Raw genomic sequence first — 27,983 nt, 5'->3', positions numbered from 1 at the left:
TATTTGCCAAGGCTGTTTGGTTGTGCAAGATTGGCCTTGACTCTGATATATCTTCATTGCTTCATTTAATTGAAGCAGTGCAGAGCGCAGCAGACTATGTTTCCTTGATCTTTGCTATGCTCCTGTGCTCTGCTGATATCCGGCTAAGAAGCACAACTTGTAGAAATGTACTAACTTCTGCCACTGTGCAGAGTGTCGGTTACGTAAGTCAGGTTGGATGGGTGGGTGGGTGGCTCTCTCAAACCTTCTGCCAATTGTCTCCTATAGCTAACAAGACAGCTTCATGAATCCTTTATGGACTGTGACAGCTAAGCTTGAAGAAAGACGCTCTGGGTGTTGCTTCTTTGCTCAAAATGTCCATTCCTTTGCATGCAGTATGGCTTTTCCTTAACTGCTTCCTGGCATGCCCTGGGATTCCAGTGTAGAGGAGAAGTCGTAGCAGGACTCTGACAGGTTTAAAGAGAAAATTTAGTGTCCATCCCCAGCTCTTTATTACCCCTTAGCCATGCTGGGAAAGTAGCTGTGGCAATTATAGTATTCTGTCCCCATTTTACTGCCTCTATAGTCTACAGCTTCCTCTATAGGCATTCTCTAAACTGTGTTCTGGGTAAGATGGTTTACAGCTCTTGTCCATGAATATTTACTTTTCCTGTTACCAGTTAGATATCTGTAAGAATTAGTTGGCCAGAACGTCTTCCTCTCACTCAGGAGCCCTTGCTTACCATCTCCAAGAGATTTAATTATCCTTATTGTAAGTTTCGAATCCCCGCTGATATGTTCCCCAGACTATGGGAAACACCTATATCTGGCAACAGCGATATAAAAAGATGCTGAAAGACATCATGTTATACTGCGTGGGAGTTGGCAACGGTAACCCCCTCCTGTATTCTATCAAAGACAACCACAGGGCTCTGTGGGCGCCAGGAGTCGACACCAACTCGAGAGCACAACAACAACACACACACACACACACACACACACACACGTTTTCCTTGCTACAGTTGGCAACTGGCACCCAGGGGCTTAACGTAGCCCACAAAGGCTCCCCATCTGCTCCCTCCCCCGCCCCTATAGCTTCGTCCCCCAAGGTTCTCCACCCATTTTACATCTCAGCTGTTCCTGGAAGCTGAGACAAAGGCAGAGAACTCTTTAACGGATCCTCTTCAGCTTCCACGTGGGGCTGAGTACCTGAGAGACAAAAGGAAAGAACTCTGACAGAGCTGTTGAAGCTGCGAGGAGGGTAAAGAGCCCCTTTGTCTGAGGGCCCAGCTAGACGGCACACGTGACCTGGGCTTGCGAGTTTAATTTTTCAAATGTGAACCACAACTGCATAGGACGCCAATGCAGACTGGGAATACAACATGGAGGAGAGTGACCTTAACGCTCCCCACTCCCCCATGGCCATGATCTGGATTGCTGCCCCCCACCTCACCATGGCTGACCTGTGACAAAGAAGCCCAATTTGCATTAATGGGAGTCCCCCCCCACACACTCAAATAGGAGCTGGGGGATAATCTAGATTGAGACCATGTGTGGGTAAAGAATGAAAGTCGCCGTCCCTTCCACACAGGGGCCCTGACTGGCTGCTATTTTACATTTGAAAATATCAAGCATGCAGACCACAGTCATGTGAATTGGGCATATCATCTGGTTGTTGGCTGATGTGCATGATCAGTTTTGTTTTTTTTTTAAATTGGAATACTTCAACCCATATTCATTCCAATTATTTCAAATCAACAGTTCAATACAAATAAATATAGCGTGCTTATAATATAAGCCAACAGAGATATTATAAGACCACTAAGTGCATAATAAAGGAAGGATTTTACCAAAGCTTCTGTCAATACTGCAGAGGAGGAGGAGGAGGAGGAGGATGTGATCAACGTCTCATGTTCTTTTACATGTGAGTCAATAGACAGAACTGAGGTTGTCTCCTCAACTCTTGCTCAATTCATATGATGGTCCCAGTTAAAAATTAGTTGTCAGTCTGGCTAGATCCTAATCTGGGCAGATCCTAATCTCTAATTACCACCCATTCTGCTCTGTGGATCTTTATTTCAGGAAGTGAAATGTGCAAATGCACCTAGCAGGGCCCTCTGGGTTGTGGCTCCAGTCTTTCAAGATAGCCAGGGATAGCCCCACCAAGTCCCACTATTATTATCCTTTTGCTGTGGGGGGCGGGGGTCAAAACTTTTTTTTAAAAAAAATCCTCTGGTGCTTTTTAGATTTAGTTTTCTGGTACTGTTTATTTAGATTTTATGTTTCTGTTGCTCTCTTGTACTGTATTTTTATTATTGCTTTTTATAGATTACTATTTTTGCTGATTATTATTACTGCTGTAGATTACCTTGAGCATTTATTGAAAAGGTAACCAGAAAAAGAAATTAGTAATTGTTTTCATGAACTAGGGCAACAGCCTTATCTTGCTAAGAACCAGTGTACACCCCACAGGAGATGATGGGGTAGGGGGAAGCTGAGAGCCAGGAGCACTGAGCCCTCCTCAGATATTCTGGAATGGAATCAGACTCTGACAGGGGGTAGACAGCTGCCCAAGGCACTCCACTCCAAGGGCCTGTCCTTCAGGTTGTAGCTGCAGTGCAAGACTGAGATGGGGCTGTTGGAAAGGTGGTTCTCACAAGGTCCTCTGCCCGACTGCCTGCTTCACAGCCACAGGACTTCTCCTTAGGAAAAGCAGAAACAGAGTCAGGCTCACAGGCAGTCTTCCGATAGTACAGATAATCCTGATTGATTCTGGGGGCTTAATCCTGGAAATCAAGATGAGGCAAGTATTCTATTTTCCCCTACAGATTTTATAAAGTCCAACAACATTACAAAATCATGTAAATCAGATTATATATAAATTACATATGCAAATTTCCAGGAAACAAGTGGATTCAAAAGAAAACAACTCACATAGGAACATAAGAAAAACCCTGCTGGATCAGGCCAAAGTCCCATCTAGTCCAGTCTCCTGCTTCACACAGTGGCCAACCAGGTGCATCTGGGAAGCCCACAAGTGGGGAATGAGGGCAACTGCCCCCTCCCACTGGTGCTCCCTCTCACCTGGTGTTCAGGGACATGCCACCTCTGATCCTGATGGAAATCTACATCTATCAGGGCTAGAAGCCATTGATAGCCCTGCCGCCCTACATGAATAGGAGAATGTTCCTGAGGAAGTTGCTTTGCTTTCTGCTGACAAGCATCTTTTCATATTAATTTGAGAGTTTAGTGAACGTTTCCTCCATTGCTTGAGTTACAGGAGTGCAGAAGTGCCCTGGCACTATTACTTTTGTGACTGCTCCCCAGCTTCAGAAGGCACAAAGCTCAGCTATAGAAGCCCAGCTTTAGAGGACATATTTTGGCTAAAACCAAGGGGTGGGGATGTGGGGGCTCGTAGATTTCATTAAAGGCCTCCTGCCTTGCCCTTCTCCCTTCAAGCACTGCTCCTCAATTATTTTAGCTGAAATGCTAGTTTTAGGGAAATGGTCCAGTTTCCTGTTTCCTTTTCAAATATTCCTTTGATCACTGCACAGCCAAATGAAATCGTTTGGTTTCTTCACAAGCTTAGCTTCTGCAAGAGCAGCTTGAATAATTTATCTTTAACAAACAATATCCTTAGCTACAGTAAACTTGGATTACACAGACCATGACATTTTGTGTGCTTGTACAAACTCCAGCTTCAGCATCATGCAAGCTTTTGCTGTCATCATCGCCCTAGCTCTTGAGTTACACGGAGGCCACTCAGACTTTTAATGTCATTCTTTGAGATTGTTTTAATGAAAGGCTATATTTTAAAAAATCTAACAACAAACAAACAAACACCTCTTGGTGGTCACCCAGGCCACCCAGGAAGGCAGTGAACTGAGGCCACAAATTTGTGGTTTAGGCACACCTGAGTGGACTCCTGAAGTATGCAGAAAAATACTGGGGGGAGAGAGAGAGAGAGAGAGAGAGAGAGAGAGAGAGAGAGAGAGAGAGAGAGAGAGAGAGAGTTCCTCCCAATGAGAGTTTCCACATGTGTCAAACAAATTCACAGGAACAGAATATTAATTGTTGATTACACTAGAATAGTGGTGTAACCAAAGGTAGTGGTGTAGGGAATTGGCACCCTTTAGGGTCAATCCCTACCATTCAAGCAAAAAGGGCTCTCTCTTCAGCTAGTGCCGTGTGACTCAGGTTGGAGGCAAGATGTGCAGCTAGCCCTGAAATGTCTCTACACTAACAGCTACGTCTATCTATCTATCTATCTATCTATCTATCTATCTATCTATCTATCTATCTATCACATTTTTATACTGCCTGATATGTACATCTCTAGGCGGTGTACAAAATTTAAAACAATATTTAAAAATCTGCACAGATTTAAATACGTGAAACAAATCAAACAGTAGCATAAAACAGAAATAAAAACAGTAGCACAAAACAATTCTTAAAACAAATCATTAAAATTAATTCGAATTAAAAGCCTGTGAGAATAGGCTTCCTGGAAACAAATGGAGAAGGAGCTGCTCTTATTGCAGTAGGGAGCATATTCCAAAGCCCAAGGCAGCCACAGAGAAAGCCCAGTCCTGAGTCACCACCAAACGTGCCGGTGGCAACCATAACTGGGCCTCTCCAGAGATTGTAACAGGTGGCAGGGTTCATGACAAAGGAGGCACTCTCTTAAATAGCCTGGACCCAAGCCATTAAAGGCTTTATAGGTAATAACCAGCACTTTGTATTTCACCCAGAAACATACTGGCAGCCAATGCAGTTCCCTTAAAACTGGTGTAATGTGGTCCCTTTGAGTTGCCCCAGAGACCAATCTGGCTGCCGCATTCTGTAGCAATGGTAGTTTCCGGAATACATACACAGGCAGTCCCACGTAGAGTGCATTACAATAGTCATGCACGGAGAGTGCTATAGTGCTCGAATTCAGAGCTGGCTGTGTAGTTAGCTGTACAACCAACCCCAAACTCAGAGGCGTAACTAGGGAAAACGGCGCCCGGGGCAAGCACTGGAATTGCGCCCCCCCCCGCCGCGCCCCCCCAGCATACATCTGACTGACACACATGTGTTTTTTCCTCACAACAACCCTCTGAAGTTGGCTTGAATCTCAAACAACAGAATTATGATGCAATGATGATACACACTAAATTATACTTAGGTTTTTCCTCACAAGCAACAACCCTGTGGAGTTGGCTTGTATCTCAAACAACAGAATTATGATGCAATGATTGATGATACACACCACATTATACTTAGGTTTTTCCTCACAAGACAATCTCCAAAGGTCCTGGCATATAACCCCCTCCCCCATTTTTCTTGCCAAACTTTGTGTCTTTAGCAGGATACCACAGGCACTTGTTAAAGCTAACACTGCAGGTTTTTCTGAGATGGAGCTGTTATAGGAGCACTTCAGCGTAAACTGAGATCACAAGGCAAGCTTTCACAGTGCAAAAACGAGCATGCCAGCAAGCAGAACTCATGGTAAAACTCTCTTGAAACACCTTGTAACAATGCACAGGCAGCTATGTTACACTGCTTGAGTCAACTCACACTGCTGTACTACCCAGGCTGTGGGAATTGACTCTCAGTTCCATATACATGCATGCATTTAATATTGAGTGCCAAAGAATCTTTATGATTGTTTTTCTTTCTTTTGGGGCGGAGTGAGGAGCGTATAATGCAAACATTAACACCTGTTAGGCATCTGAGAACCATAGTTGGGCAGCTAAATAAAAGCCTGATTCTTTAATATGTTTTTTCCCCCACATGTGGCTTCTGTAGTTTTTGCAACTCATTCAATTTCTCACCCTGACACTTGGTCTGCTGCTTCCACCCGCCCGCTGCCGAATCCTTTCTTCTGTGCGGGTGTCCGTGTGTGTCCTTGTCATCCTGCCTGCGCCTGCTGCAGTGCAGCCCCAGCCCCAGCAACCACGCTTTCCTCCGCAACGGCGACCGCGCCACCACGTGCAGGCGAACAGAGGAGGACGGACGCACTGCACTCATGCGCAGCGCGACACGGCATGCCGGCCGAGTTGCGCATGCGTGCGTCACTGACTAGAGACCCTCTGGCTGGCAAACCACTAGAGGGCCTCTTTCTGGCTGTTCCAGACTAAGCGAGCGACGGAGCGAGCGAGCCTCAGCCAAGGGCAGGCGCAGTGAGCAGCATGAAAGGCGCCCGCCGCGGCGCCCGCCGCCGCCGCCAAGCCAGGCCACTGACTGGCCACCAGCAAAGCAATGGGGGGGGGCGCGGGCGGTGCAGAAGGGACCGCTCGTGGGGGAGGGGGTGCCGATGCGCTCCCTTGACTGCTGCAGCGCTGCTGCACTGAGCAGGAGAAATTTGTATTAAAATTTTAAAAAATATATTTGGTCATGGCGGCGCCCCCCATGTGACCCAAAAAGATGGTGCCCGGGGCACGTGCCCCCCCTGCCCCCCTATAGTTACGCCTCTGCCCAAACTCCAGTACTGTATGACTGCGGTGGGGGTGAGATGGGGGGAGAGCTAACATAGGCTACATAGGAAGCTGACATATTCTGAGTCAGACCATTGGTCTATCTAGCTCAGTACTGTCTACAGAGACTGGCAGCGGTTTCTCCAAGGTTGCAGGCAGGAACCTCTCTCAGTCCTATCTTGGAGAAACCAGGGAGGGAACTGGAAACCTTCTGCTCTTCCCAGAGCGGCTGCATCCCCTGAGGGGAATATCTTACAGTGCTCACATGTGGTCTCCCATTCAAATGCAACCAGGGCGGACCCTGCTTTATTTATCTATCTATCTATCTATCTATCTATCTATCTATCTATCTATCTATCTATCAGACTTCTATATTGCCCAAACTTTCGTCTCTGGGCGGTTAACATAAAACAATTAAAACATATATAAAAAGTTAAAGCAATTCAACAATTCAAAATCAACCATAAAATTAAAACAGATAGTTTTTAAAAGCTGGGAAAGCTTGGGTGAAAAGATGGGTTTTCAGATGTTTTTTAAAAATTGCCAGAGATGGGGAGGATCGTATCTCAACAGTGAGTGCATTCCACAATCTCGGGCAGTAACCGACAAGGCCCGTCTCTGTGTAGCCACCAGACAAGTCAGCGGTAACTGGAGACGGACCTCCTCAGATTACCTCTATGGGCGGTGTGGCTCATAGTGAAGAAGACACTCTCTTAAATACCCGGGGCCAAAGCCGTTTAGGACTTTTTAACTAGCACTTTGTATTTTGCCCAGAAACGGCTTTGGCCCCGGGTCTAAGGAGTAATGTGGTCTCTCCGAGATGACCCAGAGACTTACACATTCTGGCTTCCACATTCTGGACCAACTGAAATTTCCGGACTACGTACAAAGGCAGCCCCCATGTAGAGCGCATTTAAAAAGTCAAGTCTGGAGGTTACCAACAAATGTACCACTGTTTTGATCTCGAGAAACGGGCGCAGCTGGCGTATCAGCCGGAGCTGATAGAAAGCACCCCTGGCCACTGCCTCAACCTGAGAAACCAAGGAGAGACGTGGATCCAGAAGTAATCCCAGACTGCGAACCTGTTCCTTTTGGGGAAGTGTGACCAGGCAGATCAAAAGTGTGAACAGGCAGATCAAAATCGTCTCTAGAGTTCCGACCCCGCACAATAAGTACCTCCGTCTTATCTGGATTCAGCTTCAGTTTATTCTCCCTCATCCAGCCCATTACTGCTTCCAGGCAGGCATTTAGGGAGGATATGTCATCTCCTGAAGAAGCTGACATGGAGAAATAGATCTGGATGTCATCAGCGTACTGGTAACACCCAGCTCCAAATCCCTTGATGAGCTCTCTCAGCAGTTTCATGTAAATGTTAAAAAGCATTGGAGAAAGTATGGAGCCTTGAGGGATACCATATTTAAGCTCAGATCTTGAAGCGCAACAGTCTCCAATCAACACCATCTGGAATCTGTCCGAGAGGTAGGAGCGGAACCACTGCAAAGCAGTGCCTCCCACCCCCAACACTCTCAGACGTTCCAGAAGGATACTATGGTCGATAGTATCGAAAGCTGCCGTGAGATCCAAAAGGACCAACAGAGTCACACTTCCTCTGTCAGTTCCTAGGGGGACAAGTCATGCTTGCTACCACAAGACCAGCTTTCCTCTCTCCCTATGCTGTGCCACTCAGAAATCCCTCTCCCCACGTTGTGCCACTCAGGTTGGGAGTTCACTGATCAGTTCTCTGCAGATGATACAGCATGCTGACAGGGGTTTACTCCCCCTCTCCACACTCAGGATGGGCATTATCCCACCATCCTCTATCTAACTTCCTTTCCAACAATGATCCCTTTGGTGGGGGTGGGGGTGGGGTTTCATAGACTGCTGACATCAACTATAATGTGAATATATGACTAAAGGATATAAATCCAGATCCATGTGCCACTGAGCCAATAAACCTTTTGGGTTGGAGGAACTCATTCATTTAACATAAATGGCTGGAATGATACAGCCCCTGCTCCATTGGTGGAGAATCCCTAGACATTATCTAATAGACAATAAAATTGGTGACTGTGAGACTGAAACACTGGCAGCCTTCAGTTTTTATAACATGTTAAGTTGCTGTTTGTGAATATTCTTGTTTTCCGTGTGTTGAGAAAGGAACACACCCAGCACTCCTGCAGCTGCACATAGCAGGGGAAGATCAGGAGTGATGGACAAGCTGTCTTATCCATTATTACTGATTTTTCACTGAGTCACGCTGATAAGCTTCAAGAAGCACCAGGGTTCCTCTGCATACAGTTTGAAAACCTCTGGAATACAAGGCCGCTTATTCTACATCTGCCCATTGCAAAAGTCTTGTGTCCAAGACAAAGGATTTAGTCCACTTCAGAGCTCTCCTTCATCCTCCCTTCCAGATCGGTGTCACTCTCCTCTGCAACTGCACCATCTCCCCTTTCCCTCTTCTATTCCTTTCTCTCATTCTGCACCACCTCCTCCTGGGCAGAGCTCAGGCAGTGGCAGAGCATATGCTTTCCATGCAGAAGGTTCAGTCCCAGGCATCACCATTTAGGCCTGGGAAAGCCCCCTGTCTGAAACCCTGTAGACCCCCTGTCAGTCAGTGAAGACAACAATGAGCTAGGTCAGGCCTGCTCAACTTAGGCCACCCAGCTGCTTTTGGACTGTAACTCCCATAATCCCCAGCCACAGTGGCCAATAGCCAGGGATTGTGGGAATTGTAGGCCATAATCCCATAATTAATAAATAAAATGAAATAAAATAAAATCTTCAGAAGGGCCGAAGTTGAGCAGCCCCGAGCTAGATAGACCAATGATCTAAGTGTAAGGTTTGAAGAGGTTCCCCAAGCTCTTGAATTAGTTTTTCATGGCATCCTGTCTGTTTTGGATGGCCTATGTCCACTTTCTTTTGTGGCAGCTTAAAGTCATGGCTGTTCTAAAGCACAGAATGACTTCTGAAGTGCTCTGCATTCTATCCAGCAGTCACAAACTGGTGACAGGAGATCATCTGGGGCTTGGACTGAGGAAGCCTGCTATTTTGCATACTGATTCCACCTTATAATGAGCAGCCACTGGTGAAAAGCTGCCTTAAGCCCTGCTAGAGTTGTGCTCTCTGTTGCTTATTCCCCCTGATTAAAAATCTTTCATATGTATTCAAATACCACAACACTAATTCTGTCCTGGTTCATCCCAGGAACAACATAGTTGCTGCTGACTCATTGATAATGTTTGTCCTTGCAAATGTGCTCAGGTCAGAGACCCCACAGCACAAGAGTCAAAGCTAATGCTACAGGTACCTGGGGAGAGTTTTGTAGCTAGAAGTACAGCACCACCTACTGCTCAAGATGCTATCTTGCACTTACTTTACTCTTTTCAGTGCTTAAGCAGCTGACTTCAGACAACTTTGCTGTGTATTACCCTTGGAAAGAAGAGAATATATGTTAGTGGGCATGGAGGCAATTAGGAAAGTAGACCTGTTTAGCAGTGTGCCAGAGAGGTCTAACCAACTGCTGCTGGGTATTTGATCAGATTTGGAATTTTTGAAAGTCTTGTTCCAGGCTACCTAATGTTGATCAAACCTGGGTTTACAGGATCTGACCTAGAGCTCTGATTATTATTTAGAAATGTGCTCTGGGCAGCATTAGCAGTAGAGAGAGAGAGCCTCCCAAATGGTGGAGCTCTCTGTGGATAAAGATGGGATAATGTGGAGTGGCTAGGTGAGTGATAACCCACGATTTCTTTCCTTGTTTGTAGCTGACTTTGAGGCTATTCTCACATCTTCCCAAAAGCGGGCTAAGGGAGCCCAGCTTGGTTTGAGGAAGTCATGTGCTGCAATGGGAGCTGCGTGGCTCCTGGCAGCAAACCTCCTTAAATGATCCCACCTTGAAACGGGGTTAGTGGGGCGAGTGCTCCGCTAACCCCGTTTTAGTGGGAGCTAAGCTTCAAGGGGCAGCCTTGGGGAAATAACAGTTTCTAAGGATCCTTCTCTCAGTAGAAGGTCAAGAAGCTGAAGTAAAATAACGACCTGTAATATCCCAATCTGCCTGCTCGTCCTAAGGTTGGGCTAGGTATCTGAAAATAAAAGTTGAAGCCACTTGGGGCACTGGGGAGGTTTTGTCCAAAAATCCCATCTTTATGGCTGATTGACGGTGGTGAGATGAGAAATACCACATTCTTGAGCAGAGAAGAATTTGGGTCCACCTGAATGGGTGTCGGGAATTGCTTGGGTTTAAGGCTGGGGATTGTGAGAAGCTGCATACTGCTGCCAGCCAGCTACACTACAGCAGCCTTGCCAGACATGGAGGCTATTCACACGATGGGGTGAAATTGGGCTAGTGGAGGCTAGCCCCATTTCGCCCCATCGTGTGAACCACTGGGCCTTTAAAAGACCTTTAAAAAAAATAGTCCTGGTTTGTTGTGGTTCTTGATCCTGGTTCTTGGGCTGACTTGACTTTCATTCCTGCCGGTTCTTTGTTGGCTGAGCTTTGACCCTTGGTTTCAACTCTGACTCATGGCTTGTGGTTTGATCCTGGTTTGTCTGCTTGGCTTTGACCCTTGGTTTTGATGTTGACCCCTGGCTTGTACCCTGACCCCATGTTCCTGGTTCTCTGCTGGGCCCTTGTGGTTTTGACTTCAAGCTTTAAGGTCCTTCCACGTTTGCCCATGGCTGGCAGTGGGTAGATAATAGGCTCTAAAGGAAACCACCTTAGTTTTTTAGCTTTGGACTCTCCTTAGCTGGGGCCAATATGAGAGGTTCAAGGATGCAGTAATGTTGTATTAGTAGTGAATTCATCACTTTAGTATATAAAAAATAAAAGGCAGCTTACTTGTTTAAATGGAATTTAGCCTAATCTAGCACTAGCAGTTGTTGGTCAGGTGAAAAATACTGCCACACCACTTTTAATGGTTGCATAGCAGATTAAGCCACATGGTTTTATTTTTGTGGACCCTAGCCTGCCTCCACCGTCCTGGATCACCAGCTGCTCTCCAGGCTTCTGTGTTCCTGTCTGCTCCTCTCTGCTGTGCAGTGCCAGGGATGCATCTCATCACCAGAAGTTTCTTTTTTATCTTCTCTCTTCCTGCCCCCAGCCACTTCTGTCCCCACAGGAGTCCCTTTAGGAAGGCATATGGTGTGTGTAGGGTGCCCTTGCTGCTCTCCAGACCCCTCCTCCTTTCAGTCTTTTATACGCACACCCTGGACCACAGGGAAGTCTCTATGATCCCTGGTGGGCCTGCACACCAGCTGTGCCATTTCACTTCTGCTCTGGCTATATGTACTGCTGGTTGGGTCAGTGTGACATTTCACAACATGCTGTGAAATAATAGCTTAAAATTCCCTAAATTATTCATTTCAGAGGTAGTCTTTTGAAGCACATATCAACAAAGAGTCCCAGAACTGGAGTCCCGTGGCACCTCTTAAAAACTAACAAATGTAATGTGGTATAAACTTTAATGGGCTAGAGCCCATTTTGTTCGTTGCATTAATTGGACAGTGAAGATGAAGTGTGAGACTGACTTGACAGACAGACAGACAGACAGACAGATACTCTCTCTCTCTCTCTCCCCCCCCAAAGGGAGGAAATTGTCCTCTGAAGTGGTGAGGTTAAAATATAAACACTTTGCCAGACTCTAAGACCAGCAGAAGGTTTGCTGCCCAACAGCACTACTTGGCATGGAACACCCCCAAAAGATCAGAAGCAGAATGAGAGAATTCCCCATTTCTGTGAGCTACTGTGTCCAGGTTAAGATGGCCTACTGAGGAGGTCTTGTCTTAAAGCCCCCGCCCCCCAATCCTGAACCTGACATTGCAGAAAGCAGGATATAATATATGAATAAAACAATGCGATTAAGTTGCTTATGGAGTCAACAAATTGTAGTTGGGAGTGGGGGGTGGGAGGCATCCCTAACCTCTGCAGGTTGCTGCTCAGTTCTAGTTATGTGCTACAAGAGAGGGAGCATAAGTGTTTGAAGTGATTGCTTCTTGATTAAATAAATCCAACCTCTTCTGCAGCATACAAATTACGAGAACAATCCTCCCACATTTTAGGGATTCTTTATTGTGTTATGTTGGTATTTTTGATATGGCAGAATGCAGCTTACGAGGGGTTGTAAATAGGGCAGCTTCCGCTTCCATGAGTCTGTCTGTCTACTTGGGATCTGCCTTTGCATCTAGATCCTGAAAGCAAGCCGCCTATAACTTTTCTTCTCTTGTTTTGCCTCCTCTAGAGTGATGTTCTGCAGCTGTGCTCATGATGCTCAGCCTTGGCACATGTCCCCTCAGCACTCCCATGCTCCCGGAGGCAGGTTCCTTTCCTGCTGGTGGAGCTGCCGAGCTGGACAATGATGCCCAGAGGTATGCGCTGGCCTTGCCAGAGGAAGAGGCATGGCGGAAGCACCGGCTGGGACTGATGCAATCCACTCAGTCCTGCACATTGCTAGAACCGGAGGCCTCGGCTGACACCCTGGTCTCACGCACTGCCAGCTTTGATGCCCTCTATGAGCTGCGGTCACAGGAGAGGGAATCCAGTTTGGGATTGGATGGTAGCAGCACGTACAACGTGGGGCAGAGTCAGCTCATCCCTGTAAGCCCTGAAGTGATCAAGCGCCGGCGAGGAGGGCTGATTGAACAACGGGATATCATCAAGGCACATGAAGCACATAAGATGCAGAGCACACCCCAGGCAAGGCGGAAGGAGTGGGAGTAAGTACAGGGCTCAGTTCAAAGTTTATTTCTCCTCAGCTTCTGAAATTGGCAAGGGAGGCTTACTGCAGGCTCCCTCCTTTTTGGAGGTGAGACTGGTGAGGATTTGGAGCAGAGCCTTCTTGGTAGTTGCTCCAACTCTTTGGAACACCCTGCCCATGGACCATCTGTACACACAGTTTGCCATTTAATTAGGACTTGGCTGCTTAAGACTCCTTCCCCAGGGCTGACCAGCTGGTCTTGTTTTCTGCTGCCACTGAGTTATGGTATGTTCCTTTTGCATTTGGATTGGTAGTTTTTGTACTGTTTTCTTTTTAATTTTGTTGTATAATACTTTTTGTATTTTGAACAGAAAAATATTTCATAAATATTATTGATTGTAGGGCTGAAGGGAGCAAGAAGACCATTCAGGGTGGTCAACCCACTAGACAAGATCTTCCTTCTTTTAGCCCCCTAACAAAATATGTTCCACACCAAGGTCTCTTCAGAGTCACTAAACAGTAGTATAAGTTCTGAGAGAGAGATCTCTAGACTTGGTCTTGGTCTTGTAGTCCCACCCAGGGGCATACCAAGGTTGGAGAGGGCCCTGGGACAAAAAATAAAGAAGGGCCCCTCCCGCCTGCCTTCTTCAGAGAGGCATGAGTACAAGGGCAAAGAGCAAGCTGTTACCCAGCCAGTGCCCCCCAGCTCACTCAGGGGCCCAAGGAATTTGTCTCCTCCTTGTTCAAGGATGGGGAGACAAATGTCCCTGGGAGAACTACCTCCCTGGTCTCACCCATTGTACTTTGACCATACCTTAGACTCAATAACCAACAGAACTGGGAGAAGTTGCTTCTGGACCTCAAGTATGGCAATTGGTTAATCTTCCCCATGAAGTGAAAAAACTCCATCCACAGCATCCTTCCATTGCTCACATTGTATTGGCGATATAAAGAGGGCCATGACATGCTATTTGCTCAAGTATGGCAATTGTACCTTAAGATCTTCTTATGTCCTTACCCATATGTCCCTACCTGTATCTTAAGAACTTCTTTGGAGGCCCTCCTCCGGATGCCCCAAAAACCAAGTTGAGCACTTTCCATGTTCTCTTTGCATAGCTCCTTAAAGCAGATCCAGGGATGGGCAGGCCTGGCCACTGGTTCTCCTGCTCTAAGAGGCGTCCACTTCCTGATTCTTCCTCAGCAGCTGAGGAACAGCGATGCCTCCCCCATTTGGCTGGGCTCATCCCTCGCAGCCGCCATCCTCTGTCCCGGGCGAGGAGTCTCACGCTGCACTTGCTCCTTTGCATGCCTCCCTTTGTGCTCCTCACCTCACCCCTTCAGCCTGTGCAAAAGCCACCTTCCGGTGGCTGAGAGCACAGTTGCAGCAGTTGCTGCTACTCCTGTGAACAATAGAGGGTGTGCATCGGGATGCCGGTGAATATCGGCACAGTGGGGCATCAGCGCTGTGGGTGCGGGTCAGCAGCAGGGCTCTGGGGAGGCCACCCAGGACATTTGGAGGCTCCCCTGGAGACAGGAGGCCATGGACCAGATCCCCAAGGTCCATGGCTAAGAGCGCCTCTGTGTGCACCCTGTTTATGGAATAGCCTCCCCAGTGAGGTTTATCTGGCTTCATCACTTTGTTCTTTTAGATTCCAGGTAAAGACCTTTTTTTTCACCCAGGCCTTTTAAATTTGGTTTTTCAGATTTGATCTGATTTAAAAATGAGTTTTTAACCTGCTTTGTACTGTATTTTGTATTTTCGTTTCACTTTTTTTTGGTCTATTATGAGTTAATGTGTTGTGTGTTTTTATTGTATATTTTAATCCTCTGTTGTGAGACACCCAGATAACAATTTGTTATGGGGTGGCTAACAAATAAAGTTTGCTGTTGTTGTGTTATGATGCTATGTGTCTGTTTTAAAGCAAAATGTTTTTCAAGCTTGATGGATTTGAGTTCTCTAATGGCATACTGTGTTGCATCAACCTCAACCAGTTCTGTACCAAGAGAGCTGATACAGTAGTATGTGTTTATATATTGTTAGGCATGTTATCCATTTTGTTAAATGGTGAGAAGATCAAGGGGTGCAGTACTTCTCTAATTCAGGCTTCTGGAGCAAAGCTTACTAGAGGCTTATGGTGTCTTTGTAATATTTGGTTTATAGTCAAATATACAAATTGAGCATTAGATGCAGTTGCTATAGCAGAGCACTCCTAGAAGGACCATTAGGTTAATTCAGATCTCCAGAGAGAAAACCCTGCACCCTAAGGTGTTTCAGTTCTCTGCTCAGCTTTTCCATTCCAGTCTCTCTGAAGTTATCTGCTTGTTATAGTTTTATGCACAGAATCTGCCTCAAGCTGCTTCTTTTGTTCTCTCCTTACATCAAGGCTGCACAACTTAGCCCCATCCCCGGCTCTTGGTGAACTTGAACGCCTATCTTTCCTGATCACTGGCCATTTCAATCAACAGCTGAAGTTGTGCATCCTTGCCTTACACTGACATATCCTGCCTAGCTCAGCCCCTGCATCACATGGAGGTGGGCATATATCACTATTCTAGACTTTGATGACTTCCTCCATTCAGGGTACTTCAGAGCCATTGTCTTCCAATTCAGAGACATCCACTGGTCTCCCAGACTGTCAGCCACTATTTTGCCAAACAAAGAGATGGCCAAGTAGCCATTGGACTGGGTCTCAAGATCAGTGAGACCCGGTTTAGGGCGCTGAACGGGAAGGGAGCCCTGGGTGGCCGGATCGGCCGCCCACATGATGGCCGGCCCCGAGATGGAGCTGGCAGGGGCTGGGGAGCTCGGGGGCCACATGGCCCCCAGAAGCCCCAGTATGCCCTGCGTGAGCGCGCAGGGCATACTGGGGAGACCCCCGAGCCGGGAGGCGAATAGCCGTGGCACGGAGGCGCACCGCGGCTACTCATGAGCAGATCGCCTGGGTTTGCGGAGCACTCGCTCCGCAAACCCAGGCTAAGGGGCGGGCTACAGGAGCGGGTTAGCCGCTCTAGGACCACCAGGCTCGGCTGCGAGCACGGTGGTTCTTACGATCACAAAAATCGGGCTAGGATTTTCCTAGCCTGATTTTTGTGATCATAAGAACAGACCCATTATTTAATCTGGGGAAATATAAAACACACAAAAGTGTGAATTTCTGAAAGAAGTCCTTGAATGATGAAAAAATAGTTTCAAACATTATTATTAAATTTAAAGGTACTGAATCAATGATAGTAACATCAAAATTTGATTGTAATACAGGTGGCCCATTCTGTTCTACAACCGTGGATAACAAAACCGCAGATAACGGGACCTTGAGGCTATTCTCACGATCACTGGAAAGCGGGCTAAGGGAGTTTAGCCTGCTTCCCAGTGATTGTGGGAACTACCGGATTCGCAGGTGAGCCCGGTGCTCCCAAGACAGCTAGCCCACCTAATTCCCCCTCCCCTTAAATGAGGTTAATGGAGCAAGCACTGCGTTAGCCTCATTTTTTTGCTCATGTGTCGCCGTGGTGTGTGGCGACACACAAGTAGACCCCTGACTAGGAGGGTGTAGCCAGCCTCCTGGGCTCGGGGGTCTCTCCACAAAGCCTCGTGCACTTGTGCAGGGCATCCTGGGAATTCTGGGGGCTGCATGGCCCCAAATCCTTGCAGCCCCCACCGGCTCCGTGATGGAGCCAGCAGTCGTGTGGGTGGCCAATCCAGCCACCCACTTTGATCATCTGAGGGCAGAGCGGGCTAAGCCTGCTCTCCCCGCAAACCCAACAGAAGCTCTTCTCATGGATCGTGAGAAGAGCTTCTTTGAGTCAATGGGAATAAGGGATAGGCGCCTAGAATTTTTAAAAAATGGACTGAAAAAGTGAGGAGGAGGCAGGAAATAGAGAAGTGTACCACATTCTCCAGCTTTCCAGCAATCAGGGCCGGATTAAAGGAGAGGCAAGAGAGGCAGCTGCCTATGGCTGCAAAATTCCTGCTGCAGCAAATTTTGAAGTGAATACTGTTGGGCACACACGCCTCAGATTTGTTCTGATTTTTTTTTCTCCCCTGTGAGTGAGTGAGTGAGTGACTGGTTTTTAAGCTGAATTTGCAAGTTGCAACACTACTGTGCATGGGTGGGGTGGATGGTGGCACGTGGTTGGGTGGGCAGGAACCAGCCTGAAGCCAGGGGGGATGGAGGGGGGTGGGCGGTGTCATTCTTTCTCTGTTCGAGACTGACAGACGGTGGTGTGTGCGCGCGCACCAAGACAGAGCAGAGCAGCCTAGGATTAAGATTGCCATGCCCCCCGAAATTCCAGTTATCAGATAGATTTTAAGCATCTCACTCGGATTGCTTAGCCCACCCGGATTCGCCTGGATTTCATATTTCATTTTTTAAAAAAGCTAAGCTCTAGCCCTTGTAGAAGTGGAATTATGGAACGAAACATGCAGTCACTGTTCTGCTGAACTGCTGGACTTGGATAAAAAGAGGAAGGGCACAGGAGGCTGCCTGGGAGGGTTTCACTTTCACAAGTACAGTCATCCCCTGAGGAATGTTGCCTTGTTCATTATTAGGGGGGGGGGATGTCACACCCTGGATCTCAGATAGCGAGGAGGAAGGGGAAGCTGACAGCCTTTCAGCAGGGGTGCAGGGGTGCCTGAGGGGCAGAGCCCGGCTGTGAGTTCCCAATAACACAAAATGGTGTGAAATGGTGGCCAGAAATGTCATTGGAAGTCATTTCTAACCACCCAGGAATCACAGATAGGTGAATTTAGACTATTTTTTGAACCACAGATAATGAGGTCAGGTATATATAACTTGACCATGGATACATGAAACCAGGGATGCCAGTACGGCAGATAACAAGGTCCAACTGTATACCAAATATCTAATAATTAAACAGATGGGTGATTATAGATAACTGATAAAATCAGTTTCAGAGGGGACAATTTCAGGTGAGAAAATGGCACAATAGGGAGGATTCATGCTCTCCCCCAAAGAGGTGCACCTAGATAATTTTGGAGCCTGGACATAAAGGCCTTTGGAGGCTCACCCCCCACCCCCCGCTGCAAGTTAAGCATCGTTCTTTTTAACACGTAGGTTCTTGAGGGCACAAACCACTTCACCCAGGACAGACTAAAGAGGATTTGGGGGCCTCCAGGCGGTGTGGAGGCCCTGGACTTTGGCCCCAAAGTCCAGGGGTAAGAGTGCCTCTACTCGCCCAGTGCCAGGACCCTGATCCCCTGCAGGTGCCTTGGTCTTAAAAAAGAAACGTGGGCAGACCTTTAACCGCATCAGGTGTACTTTGGCCCCAGGTATGTGAAACGTGTCAATGGCATGAGCGGTTCTGTTTTCATAAAGGCTGAGTGTGTGTCCGGTGCCAACAACACTGCCATAGTTTTTGTGAGATACTGAAGCTATTCTCATGACTAGGGGAAATCAGGCTCAGGGAGCCTAGCCCGATTTCCCCTGGTCGTCTGCTGCCACGGGAACCGTATGGTTCCTGGCAGCAAACCTCAAAAACTATCCCTCCCCTTGAATGAGGTTAGCGGAGCAAGTGCTCCACTAACCCCGTTTTGTTGACCGTGTGCTGCCACGGTGTGGCTCCACGCCACGGCAACACAAGGAGACCCCCGCCAGGAGGCAGAAACAAGCCTTCCGGCCCTGGGGGCTCTCTCCAGAATGCCCCGTGCACTTGCGCGGGGCGTCCTGGAACTTCTGGGGGCCGGCTGGTCACCGATCCCCGCCGCCCCTGCTGGCTCCGTGACAGAGCAGGCAGTCATGTGGGCGGCTGATCCGGCCGCCCAGGGACGGCCCCCTGCCCGTGTGCGGGGAGAGTGGCTAAGCCTGCTCTCCCTGCACTACCTCGAATGGCACTTTCCACTAATCGTGTGAAGCGCCTCTCTGTATAAGAAAAGAAAATAATTACAGTAAATGTGTGTGTGTGGTGGTTGTTGTTTCCATTCATGTTTGAAATATATCCAAGAACAAACCTTTGGGATCCTTACTGAATCTTTTGCCCCCTTCTGCTGGAATCTGAGTTGGTGTTCTATGGGAGGGAGAAGAAAGGCATTTCAGTTTTCAGTAGAGTGGGACCAAGATTCAGCAACGATCCAAAACTCAGTCTTGCAGACGTAATTTTAGTTGGCTTTAACATCAATCAATTGGTTTTTTAAAATCTATGTCTATGCTTTTTAAATTTTCACCATGTATACTTTTATGGATACCGGTTGATTATTCCACACACACACCCCCGCCCACCGCATCTACCTTGAGTTCCTGGGATGGATTATACATGAATTCGCCATTTGAGATTTTTCCCCCCAGAGAGTGCCCTATCCTCAAATCCCCTCCTACTGAAGCCATGTAATTTGTCAGCTTGTGCTGAACCTGGCTGGCTGAAGGTTAACCGCCAAGTAAGAGATGGTCTCCATGGCAGCTGTGCCTGGAATATATGACACCCTTAGCAGAGAAGAAAAACCCCGTGCCCCTCATTGCACCAGGGAAAATCAGGGAGTCGGTTCTGCACTCCCCTGTGTTAATCATTGCTAAGCAACAGGGAAGAAGTTGCATTATTCAGCTCTGGGAGAGCATGGCAGCTCTTTTGAGTGCAGCTGTAAAGATACATCCATGGGGGATAGGCAGCTGGAAGCGTGATGCTCAAGTCAGTCTCTGGGAGCTTTCCCCTTGACCTCAGCATAGACCCCCAATTCCAGAGGCACTCCTTAGATTGTGCCCTTTGGCTGCTTTATCCCAAACAATGAATCACAGGCATCCTTTGCAATGTGGATAGCAATGGAGATGCAATGAGGGCTCTACCCTTGTTAACTTCAGCTGCTTAGTCCAGTGCAGATCTTGAGCGTGTGTTCTTCCTTGTTCTGTGGGCAAGATTTCGATTTCCTGAAAGAAGCCTTATCACCATTCATAGCTTCTTTGAGTCTGCTTGTTAACCACCCTGGTATCCTCTTGAAATTGGGAAATCTGCCCTGTGTCAGGGGGAAGGACATGGAAATGTTAAAATGGTGCCACGATGGCTTAGGGGTTGACTGTATGGGCCTTCCAGTCATCATCAGCTCTCAGACCTGTGCTTGGCCAGGAGGCTTTTCAGGCGGCATGGTTTACCATGAGGCTTTACTGCAAGTTCAGGGCATAATGAACACTCGGGTGCAAAAGAGAGGATTTTTTTTTTACCCTGGACATAATCGGGTTAGGTTCCAATACAGAGGGAAAAACCTGAATCATGTGTGAAGTGCTCTCTGAAATATCGCACTGACTTTGAGGCAAATCTGACCGATATGTGAACACACACACACCCTCCCAAAATAAAGTTGCTGTAAAGTCACCATCTGAAAAAGCTCCTTGCTAACCCCTGGTATACACGTACCTTGTCCAAAGCATAGGGGACCCAATGGATTTCCCTTGAAATATTTGATTGTTGGTCACTCATCTCTTAGGGTCCTTCTGGAGCCAACCTATTTAGGCCTGTTGATCCTTGAAGCTTGCTTTGCCTTGTCTTGAGGCATATCTGAATATCAATTTTCACCTTAGCAAAGACTTCCCCATCCTTGTTGATTCTGCATAATTTAGTATGACTATCAGGCTTTATTTCTGCAGATAATGTTTTAAACTGTTGCTTAAATGGGTCTATCTGACCCCAGTATCAGTTTAATATAGTGTGTGTAGAAGGGCTACATGAGAGTCAGAGTCTGTTCATTTACTTGGAGTCTGTTGAGCCATATGTCAGAGTCCCCATGAGGACTTTTGGAGTATTGGATGAGGGTGAAAATGACCATAATTCTAGTTATTGTGCCCAAACTGTGTTAACTAGTACATTTTCAATGTGGGCTGAATCATTCAGTTTATGAATAGTGTAATATACAGATGCTATAATGCCATTCTAGTGGAGCATTATATTATAATTATTGTATTAGGAGGTGGATTGGTACCCTGCCATTTAAACTAGCCAAGGTGTGTGAACACACACACCCCAAACATCTGAGTGGCAAGAAGAATTAGGAGTAGCTCTTGGCACCCTCGTTTTATTACAGCCTGTGCAGTGAAGGCCTGGCTTGCAGTCTGTGTGATAACAGTGCAGAACTCAGTATGTCATGAAGCAGACATATAGTGGCTTCAGCATGTGCTCTGTTTATCACTTTTCATATCTTAGCCTTCCCCCCAAGGAGCTCAGTGTTAATACATGGGGTTATCCCATTTTTATTTGCACAAGAACTCTGCAAAGTTGGGGCAAAAGAGTGAATGACTTGCCCAAGGCCAACCACTGCCATCATGGGTGAGCAAGCAGGAATTTGGACCCAGATCTTCCTAGTTCACGTTCAGCATTCCAATCACTACAGTATACTGGCTCTCTTGTAACTCATCATGTTCTCACACGTAGCCTAACCCAGGCTAGGGAAGCCCAGCCTGGCATAGGCTGCACATAAGAACTGTGGGGATCAAGTCCGATCCTGGCGTGGCAGTGCCTAACCCTAGCCAGCTTTGTAGTCCATCTTTTAGTCTGGGTCAAGGGTGCGAGCGCTACCTTAACCCAGGCTCCGTGGCCGTGTAACCACATGGGCTGCTTGCAGCCCACATGGTCACAAAGATGGGCACCTAGAGTGCTGATCTCCTGGGGGAATCTCCCAATGCACTGTGCTCGGTGCTTGGTACATTGTGTTATACGTGGAGCCTGGGATGCATCATCCTGGTTCTGCAGTGATTGCTTATCTGGGAGCACGGTCCACACTCCCAGCAACATTCCTGCAATAATCTGGGGGAAGGTGAATAAAGTGCAGCCTTCCGCCCACTCCCCCGCCCCCAGTTGTGTGAATGACCTCATCTTCTTTTTCCCCGGACAAACATGAAAGCAGTAAATTGAGTAGTGATATCAGCTGAGTTACGAACTGGTGGATCATTCACATGACCACTTCTGTGTACTGCCTTCTGCTCAAGCTAGATTTTCAACATGCCAATGGTCAGAAGTGAATAAAAGGGGAAAGTTCTGCTTTAGTTTACATACTGGAGGAGTTTCTGCCCTGTTCCTGTGGTGAGCAGAACCCATGAGGCTCCTGTGTTTGGTGGGCGCGCCATAGGTGGGAACTGACTGACCAGGATGAGTAAACAGGCAGCCAAAGCGGAAATCCCATTTGTGCCAGGATTGGCATCTAATGGCAGAGCTGTCCAGAAGTCAAGCAGAGGCCCATAACTGGATAAATGTTTTCTATTTTCTATTCATGCATTGTATGATTTGATTTTTGGAGCTGTATCATTCACTCTAAGCTTTCAAGGGACTTCTAACATGCTACATTTTAAAGGTATATGGCATGTATTATGAGACATACCTGTGTTTGCACTTGAATCATACAGTTATGATTGGCTTTATGTTGAGTGAAACCTTGGTGGCAAGCTCAGATCAGCTTCTGTGCAATGTGGTGCTCAGTGATGGAAGACTGGGAATTGTTCTTCTGCTCTTTTCATTCACTCCTGCTCGCCATAATATTACATGTTAGAGATTTGGAGGGGAGATAATTTATCTACCCCACTTGCAGCAGAAGTGCACAAGTAAGGAGAGCACTTCTAGTTAATATTGTCTGGAGACATGGAGTTAGAGTTCTAAGTAATGTTGGGAATTCTCTCTGGTAGGAGAAACCCTTTTTCATTATAGCAGAGTGCACAGAGGCACAACACAGCGGAATTCAGTTAGGCATTCGTGTATGCTGGAAGAAATATAGCATTTTAGGAAGAACATTCATTTTAATAACAGAAATTCTTCCACTTAACGATAAATTCAATCTATTCCGTATACATAAATCTATCTTTATTTCCTTCCAGATTTTAATATAATTATTTTGAAGCAATAAGGCATTATTTGTTGTAAGTGTAACTCCTAGGTATTTTACCTTTCCCCCCCCATTGAAACTAGATCTCAAGACAAATTTTGCAATTTCTTCTTTGTTCATATTTTTAATTAATACCCTTGTCTTATCCCTATTTATATAGAACCCTGCCAAATTCCCATATGATTCTAATATTTCCAATAATATATCAATTGACTCTAAAGGATCTTGTAAAAACAGCACTATATCGTCTGCAACGGCTCTTCGTTTGTATCTTTGTGTCCCTATTGACAATCCTTGTATTTTGGTCTCTTCCCTTATCATCCTGCACAAAATTTCCAAGACCAATATAAATAATAATGGAGACAGGCAGCAACCTTGTCCAATACCTTTTTGAATACTAAAATAATCTGTAAGTTCTCCATTAACCTTAATGTTTGCTTTTTGTTTAGAATATATAGACCCAATTGCCCTTATATAATGAGCTCCAAACTCTACAATTTCCAGGGTTTTCAACATAAATTGCCAAGAGACTTAACTCTTTAGTTGCAGTACATGCAGCTCAAAATACTGGGCTCCCATAACCTGTTGGGAATTCTTTCTGGTAGGAGAAACCCTTTTTCATTATAGCAGAGTGCACAGAGGCACAACACAGCGGAATTTAGTTAGGCATGCGTGTATGCTGAGAGTAAAGTAACTTGGAGCCAGTTCATAGTTTCAAATCAATATAAATTGTATTTATTAGAGAACTCCATTCTAGATAGGAAAGTGAGGAGTTAGGATCTCTAATCTATCTAGCTAGCTGGATGCAGATGGATTCTGCATCTCTGCACACATGGTGCAGGGAGAGGAGCTTGCATGTTGCAAGGTAGAAGGAACAGGAAGAGAAGGGAGAGAGAAAGGAAGTGTCTCTGAGAGTAGCAATCTACATTCCAAAAGGATAGTGTCAGAGCAGTAGAGAAGGGATGACCAATGTCTTGACCCTCTAGCCTTCTGACTCACTAGTCTGTCCTCCACTGTCATTGAGACAAGAGACAGCGCATAGTCCTTAACTTCCAACAAGTAAAGCAGTGCATTTAGTAGACATCAGAGAAATAGGAAGGGCCAACATGCCTAGCTGTTCACTGCATTAGGAAGAGGAAGTCTGTCCCCCAGGTGAGAGAATGAAACCTGAGACTATCAGTCTAAAAGGCGGGGAGTAGCGTAGAGAAAGTGTAGTCAGAGAGTAGATTCTCTTTGCTCACTGTCTTTACCTCTAATGCCCCTGGTGGTCAATAGGGTTGCTGGTGCTAAGAGTCAATGCCATCAGGAGCTGCATCTCCAACACCCCTTCCCATTGTTTTGTGCATCGATCCACAACTCCCATCTTCTCTTAAAAAATCTGGAACTGGACTCTTGGTAGCAGTTTGGTCAGCTCAGCTGTTTGGTCATGTCTCAAGTTGGGCAATACTTCAGTTTAACTCACCCATTCTCATGTGTCTCTTGAACATAGTGGTGCTTTGTGTCTGTGTGCTTTGTTCAAGACTTTCCATCACTGTGTTGGATGCACCCTTAATTGTCTGTCCTAAATATTCATTCATTCATTCTTCATTCATTCATTCATTCGATTTCTATACCGCCCTTCCAAAAATGGCTCAGGGTGGTTTACATGGAGAAATAACAAACAAATAAGATGGAACTCTGTCCCCGAAGGGCTCACAATCTAAAAAGAAACATAAGATAGACACCAGCAACAGTCACTGGAGGTACTGTACTGGGGGTAGACAGGGCCAGTTACTCTCCCCCTGCTAAATAAAGAGAATCACCACGTTAAAAGGTGCCTCTTTGCCAAGTTAGCAGGGGTAATATATCAGTTGGCTTTGGCTCATCAATTCCAAAGTCTGTGTAACCATGTAGGTTCTTGACATGGTTGGCCAGCCAATATGTACTCTTCTTCTGTGGATGAAAGATTGATGAAATTCTGTGGATGAAAGGATGTTGAACTGCTTCTGGCTAGTCCGACTGATGGCTCTGCCTTCATAGAAAAACAGGTGTCCACTTGTGGACTTGCAATCAGTACTGTCTTCAGCCCAATCTGCGTCCATGTATCCCACTTGTTTGGGGCTGGGGCTGCTGCATGCTGAAATCAGGAGTTTGAAGTGTGCTTTACCCTTCAAGTATCTTCCCAGCCTTTTGACTGTGGTCCAGGCATTCTTAGTTGGCACACTCACTCTTCTGCTCAGAATTCCCACTGCTGCAACTATATCTGGCTTTGTGGCTGTGTACAGAAGTTTCCCAATTGCTCATCTGTATTGATAGTTGCAGGGGCGGAGCCACCATTGGGCCAACGGGTTCAAAGAACCCGGGCCGGTGGCCAATCAGGAGCCGAGAGAGTGGCCCCGACACGCCCCCCGCGTCTGACGTCAGATGCGGGGGCGGTAGTTTAGCCCCCAAGCGGGGGCTGCGCAGCCCCTTCGGGAGCTAAACAAAGGCTGGCGCTGTGAACGCAGCGCCAGCCTAACTAGCTCCTGAAGGGGCTGCGCGGCCCCTTCAGGAACTAAGACTGGTGCTGCGTTCGCAACGCAGCCCAGAAGTGGAAGAGCCGCTCCTGGGCTGCACTGCGACGCAGCACCAGGCTTCGTAGCACCAGCGCTGCAAACGCAGCACCAGCCTGCAGATCACTGCTGCATGCTGCAGCGATCCCGAACGGAGCCTCAAGGCTCCGTTCGCAAGCCTGACCATGCCCCCGCGTCTGACGTCAGATGCGGGGGCATGGCTATCCCCTGCGTCTGACATCAGATGCAGGGAGCGGGGCTATCGGCGCGCCCGCTGCGGCCGCACATGGGCCACCAGCGGGCTAGCTACGCCCCTGGATAGTTGTCTGGCAGTTTTGACTCCTGATGCCCACAGAACCCTGTGGCTTTCTTTGGTAGAATATTGGAGGGGTTTATCATTGCCACCTCCCTCACAGTATGAGATGATGCCTTTCAGCATCTTCCTATATCATTGCTGCCCGATATAGTACCAGCGGGGATTCAAACCAGCAACTTTCTGCTTGTTAGTCAAACATTTCCCCACTGAGCCTAGGATATCCTTTATCTTATGTTTCTGGTTGAGAAGGTAACTTCCATCCTTTTCTCTTGTTATATAAATGCCAACTTAATAGGAAAAGCTTCCTAGTTATTTCACTTCCACTTCTTTGTTGAGGTACTCAGCAATCTCATTACTGTCTTGTTTCTTTTCATAGCATATGATCAGATCAACAGCATACGTCAAAATATTTTTGAATCTTGAGTATAGGCATGGGTCAGCCTTTCCTTGCATGAACACCTCCTTGAGAAACATCTGATTCAGTTTCTCATTCCATGCTCTAGCAGCTTGCGTCAAGCCATAGATGCTTTTTCTGGAGTTTACATACAAGCCTCTCTTTTCCAGGTACTTCAAATCCTGGTGGCTGCTCAGTGTAGATCTTTTCCTCCATTTCTCCATGTAAAAATGCAGTTTTCACATCTACTCAATCAACTTGTCTCTTTCTTGCTGCTGCTATGCTGAGAAGTGTGCTCATTGAAGTATGCGTCGCAAAAGGTGCAAATGTCTCCTCATAGTCTTCACGGTATTTTTGAAAGTATCCCTTGGCTACTAAAATGGCTTTGTAGCATTCAATGAGGCGATTCTCACGAGCATCAGAAACCGGGCTAAGGGAGCTCAGCCCGGTTCCTGCTGCTCGTGTGCAGCAATGGGAGCCATTTGAATCTGGGCGGCAAGCCCACCTAAATACCCTCCCTCTTAAATGAGCTTAACAGAGCAAGCACTTAGTTAACTCTGCTGTTTTGGTTGTGTGTCTGTGGTGGACACATTTGGGGAAGGGGGAGGGGGACCCTTGGAATGGACCGCACACTCGTGAGGTGCATTACTGGGGCTCCGGGGGGGGGGGCAGTCACTGTGCAGTGGCGCTTCCCTTTGCCTGACCCCCACAGCTGCCAGACGAGCCATAGCCAAGTGCAGGAGTGCCCGTGCGAAGCTGCTGCTCATCTAGGCTGGCAATACATCTGCCTGGGGAGGGGTGGTCGCTCGTCTGCAGGGAGAGCATGCAGAACTTCTTTCGGCTCTACATACGGATTGTGTGTAGAGCCTTATTGTCTCCTTCTGCATTGTACTTGGTTTTGAAGTTCCTTTGCATCCTACTGACTTACTTACAGCGGGTAGTTCCACAAGTGTCCAAGTCTTATTTTTGCATAAAGATTCTCTCTTCTTCTGCAGCTTTTCTCCAACTTTTTGTTTCATGTGTTGGGACTCTTTCAGTGTCTTCCCATGTGTAGGGTTCCTGGGTCTCTTCCTTTCTGGCCATGTAGGAAAGTCTCCTGGATGGAAACCCTAGGGATGTGCACAGCATTTCGACGTTGAAATGTTTTGACTCGAAAAGGGCCATTTCAAGTGTTCTGAGCTCAAAACAAAACACCCTTTAAATAAAGGGCCTGTTTCGAGTTCAGAGCAAACCAAAACCAAACCAAACCAACCCCATTTCGAGTCAAAACATCTTGATGTTTCGAGTGCCATTTTGGAGGTTTGTTTTTCCCTTGTTGGTTGGTTTTCTGGCACTGGCTTCCAGTTGGCTAGCAGTCTCCTTGCTTCTAGGTTTTATTTATTTATTCAGTCCATATATCACCCTTCCTAAAGTGGCGTAGGGAGGTTTACATTAAAATAAAAAACACATCATAAAATAATTAAAAATTTTAAAAAACCATTTAAACCAGATTAAAACTCATCAAAATTAAAATTAAAACTAGATATCATTAAAAGCCAGGCTAAAAAGATGGGTCTTTAAGGCTGGCTTGTTACCATACACGTCAAGCAATAGATTACATCAGAGCGCAGTATCTTGCACCCAGGGTGCTTCAGATTTCTAGCTTAAGCATTCCAGCCCCACAAAATTGGTTTCTCTCTTTCTCATATGGCTTGTCTGGCATTTCTTCTTATTCTGACCGGGCACAGTCACACCTCACAGGAGAAGGGAGAATGGGGAAAACATGGTGTCACCTTCAGCCCCTCCCTCCATGTAGGAGA

The 27,983-nt window shown here is 46.8% G+C and overlaps 1 protein-coding gene across 8 annotated transcripts in view; it reads left to right on the top strand.

Moving 5' to 3' along the window:
- The window catches only part of CACNA1E (calcium voltage-gated channel subunit alpha1 E), a 673,520-nt gene that overhangs the window by 134,627 nt on the left and 510,910 nt on the right, over window positions 1-27,983 (top strand). For 3 of the 8 annotated variants that reach the window (XR_008306367.1, XR_008306368.1, XR_008306369.1), the window contains exon 2: window positions 12,677-13,151. The exons of 1 other annotated variant lie outside the window; for it this stretch is intronic. Coding sequence is in view for 4 of the 7 variants with exons in the window: in XM_053247016.1 (XP_053102991.1) it covers window positions 13,114-13,151 (38 nt within the window). In the remaining 3 variants the exon portion in view is untranslated. Of the gene's footprint in view, window positions 1-12,676; window positions 13,152-27,983 lie in introns of those variants that run through there. 4 more of the 8 variants (XM_053247021.1, XM_053247017.1, XM_053247016.1 and 1 more) reach the window with 3 other exon arrangements.

This window comes from Hemicordylus capensis, chromosome 4, assembly GCF_027244095.1.
Source record: "Hemicordylus capensis ecotype Gifberg chromosome 4, rHemCap1.1.pri, whole genome shotgun sequence".
In the NCBI taxonomy this organism is placed as follows: domain Eukaryota; kingdom Metazoa; phylum Chordata; class Lepidosauria; order Squamata; family Cordylidae; genus Hemicordylus; species Hemicordylus capensis.
This window is presented reverse-complemented; position numbering and strand designations above follow the sequence as displayed.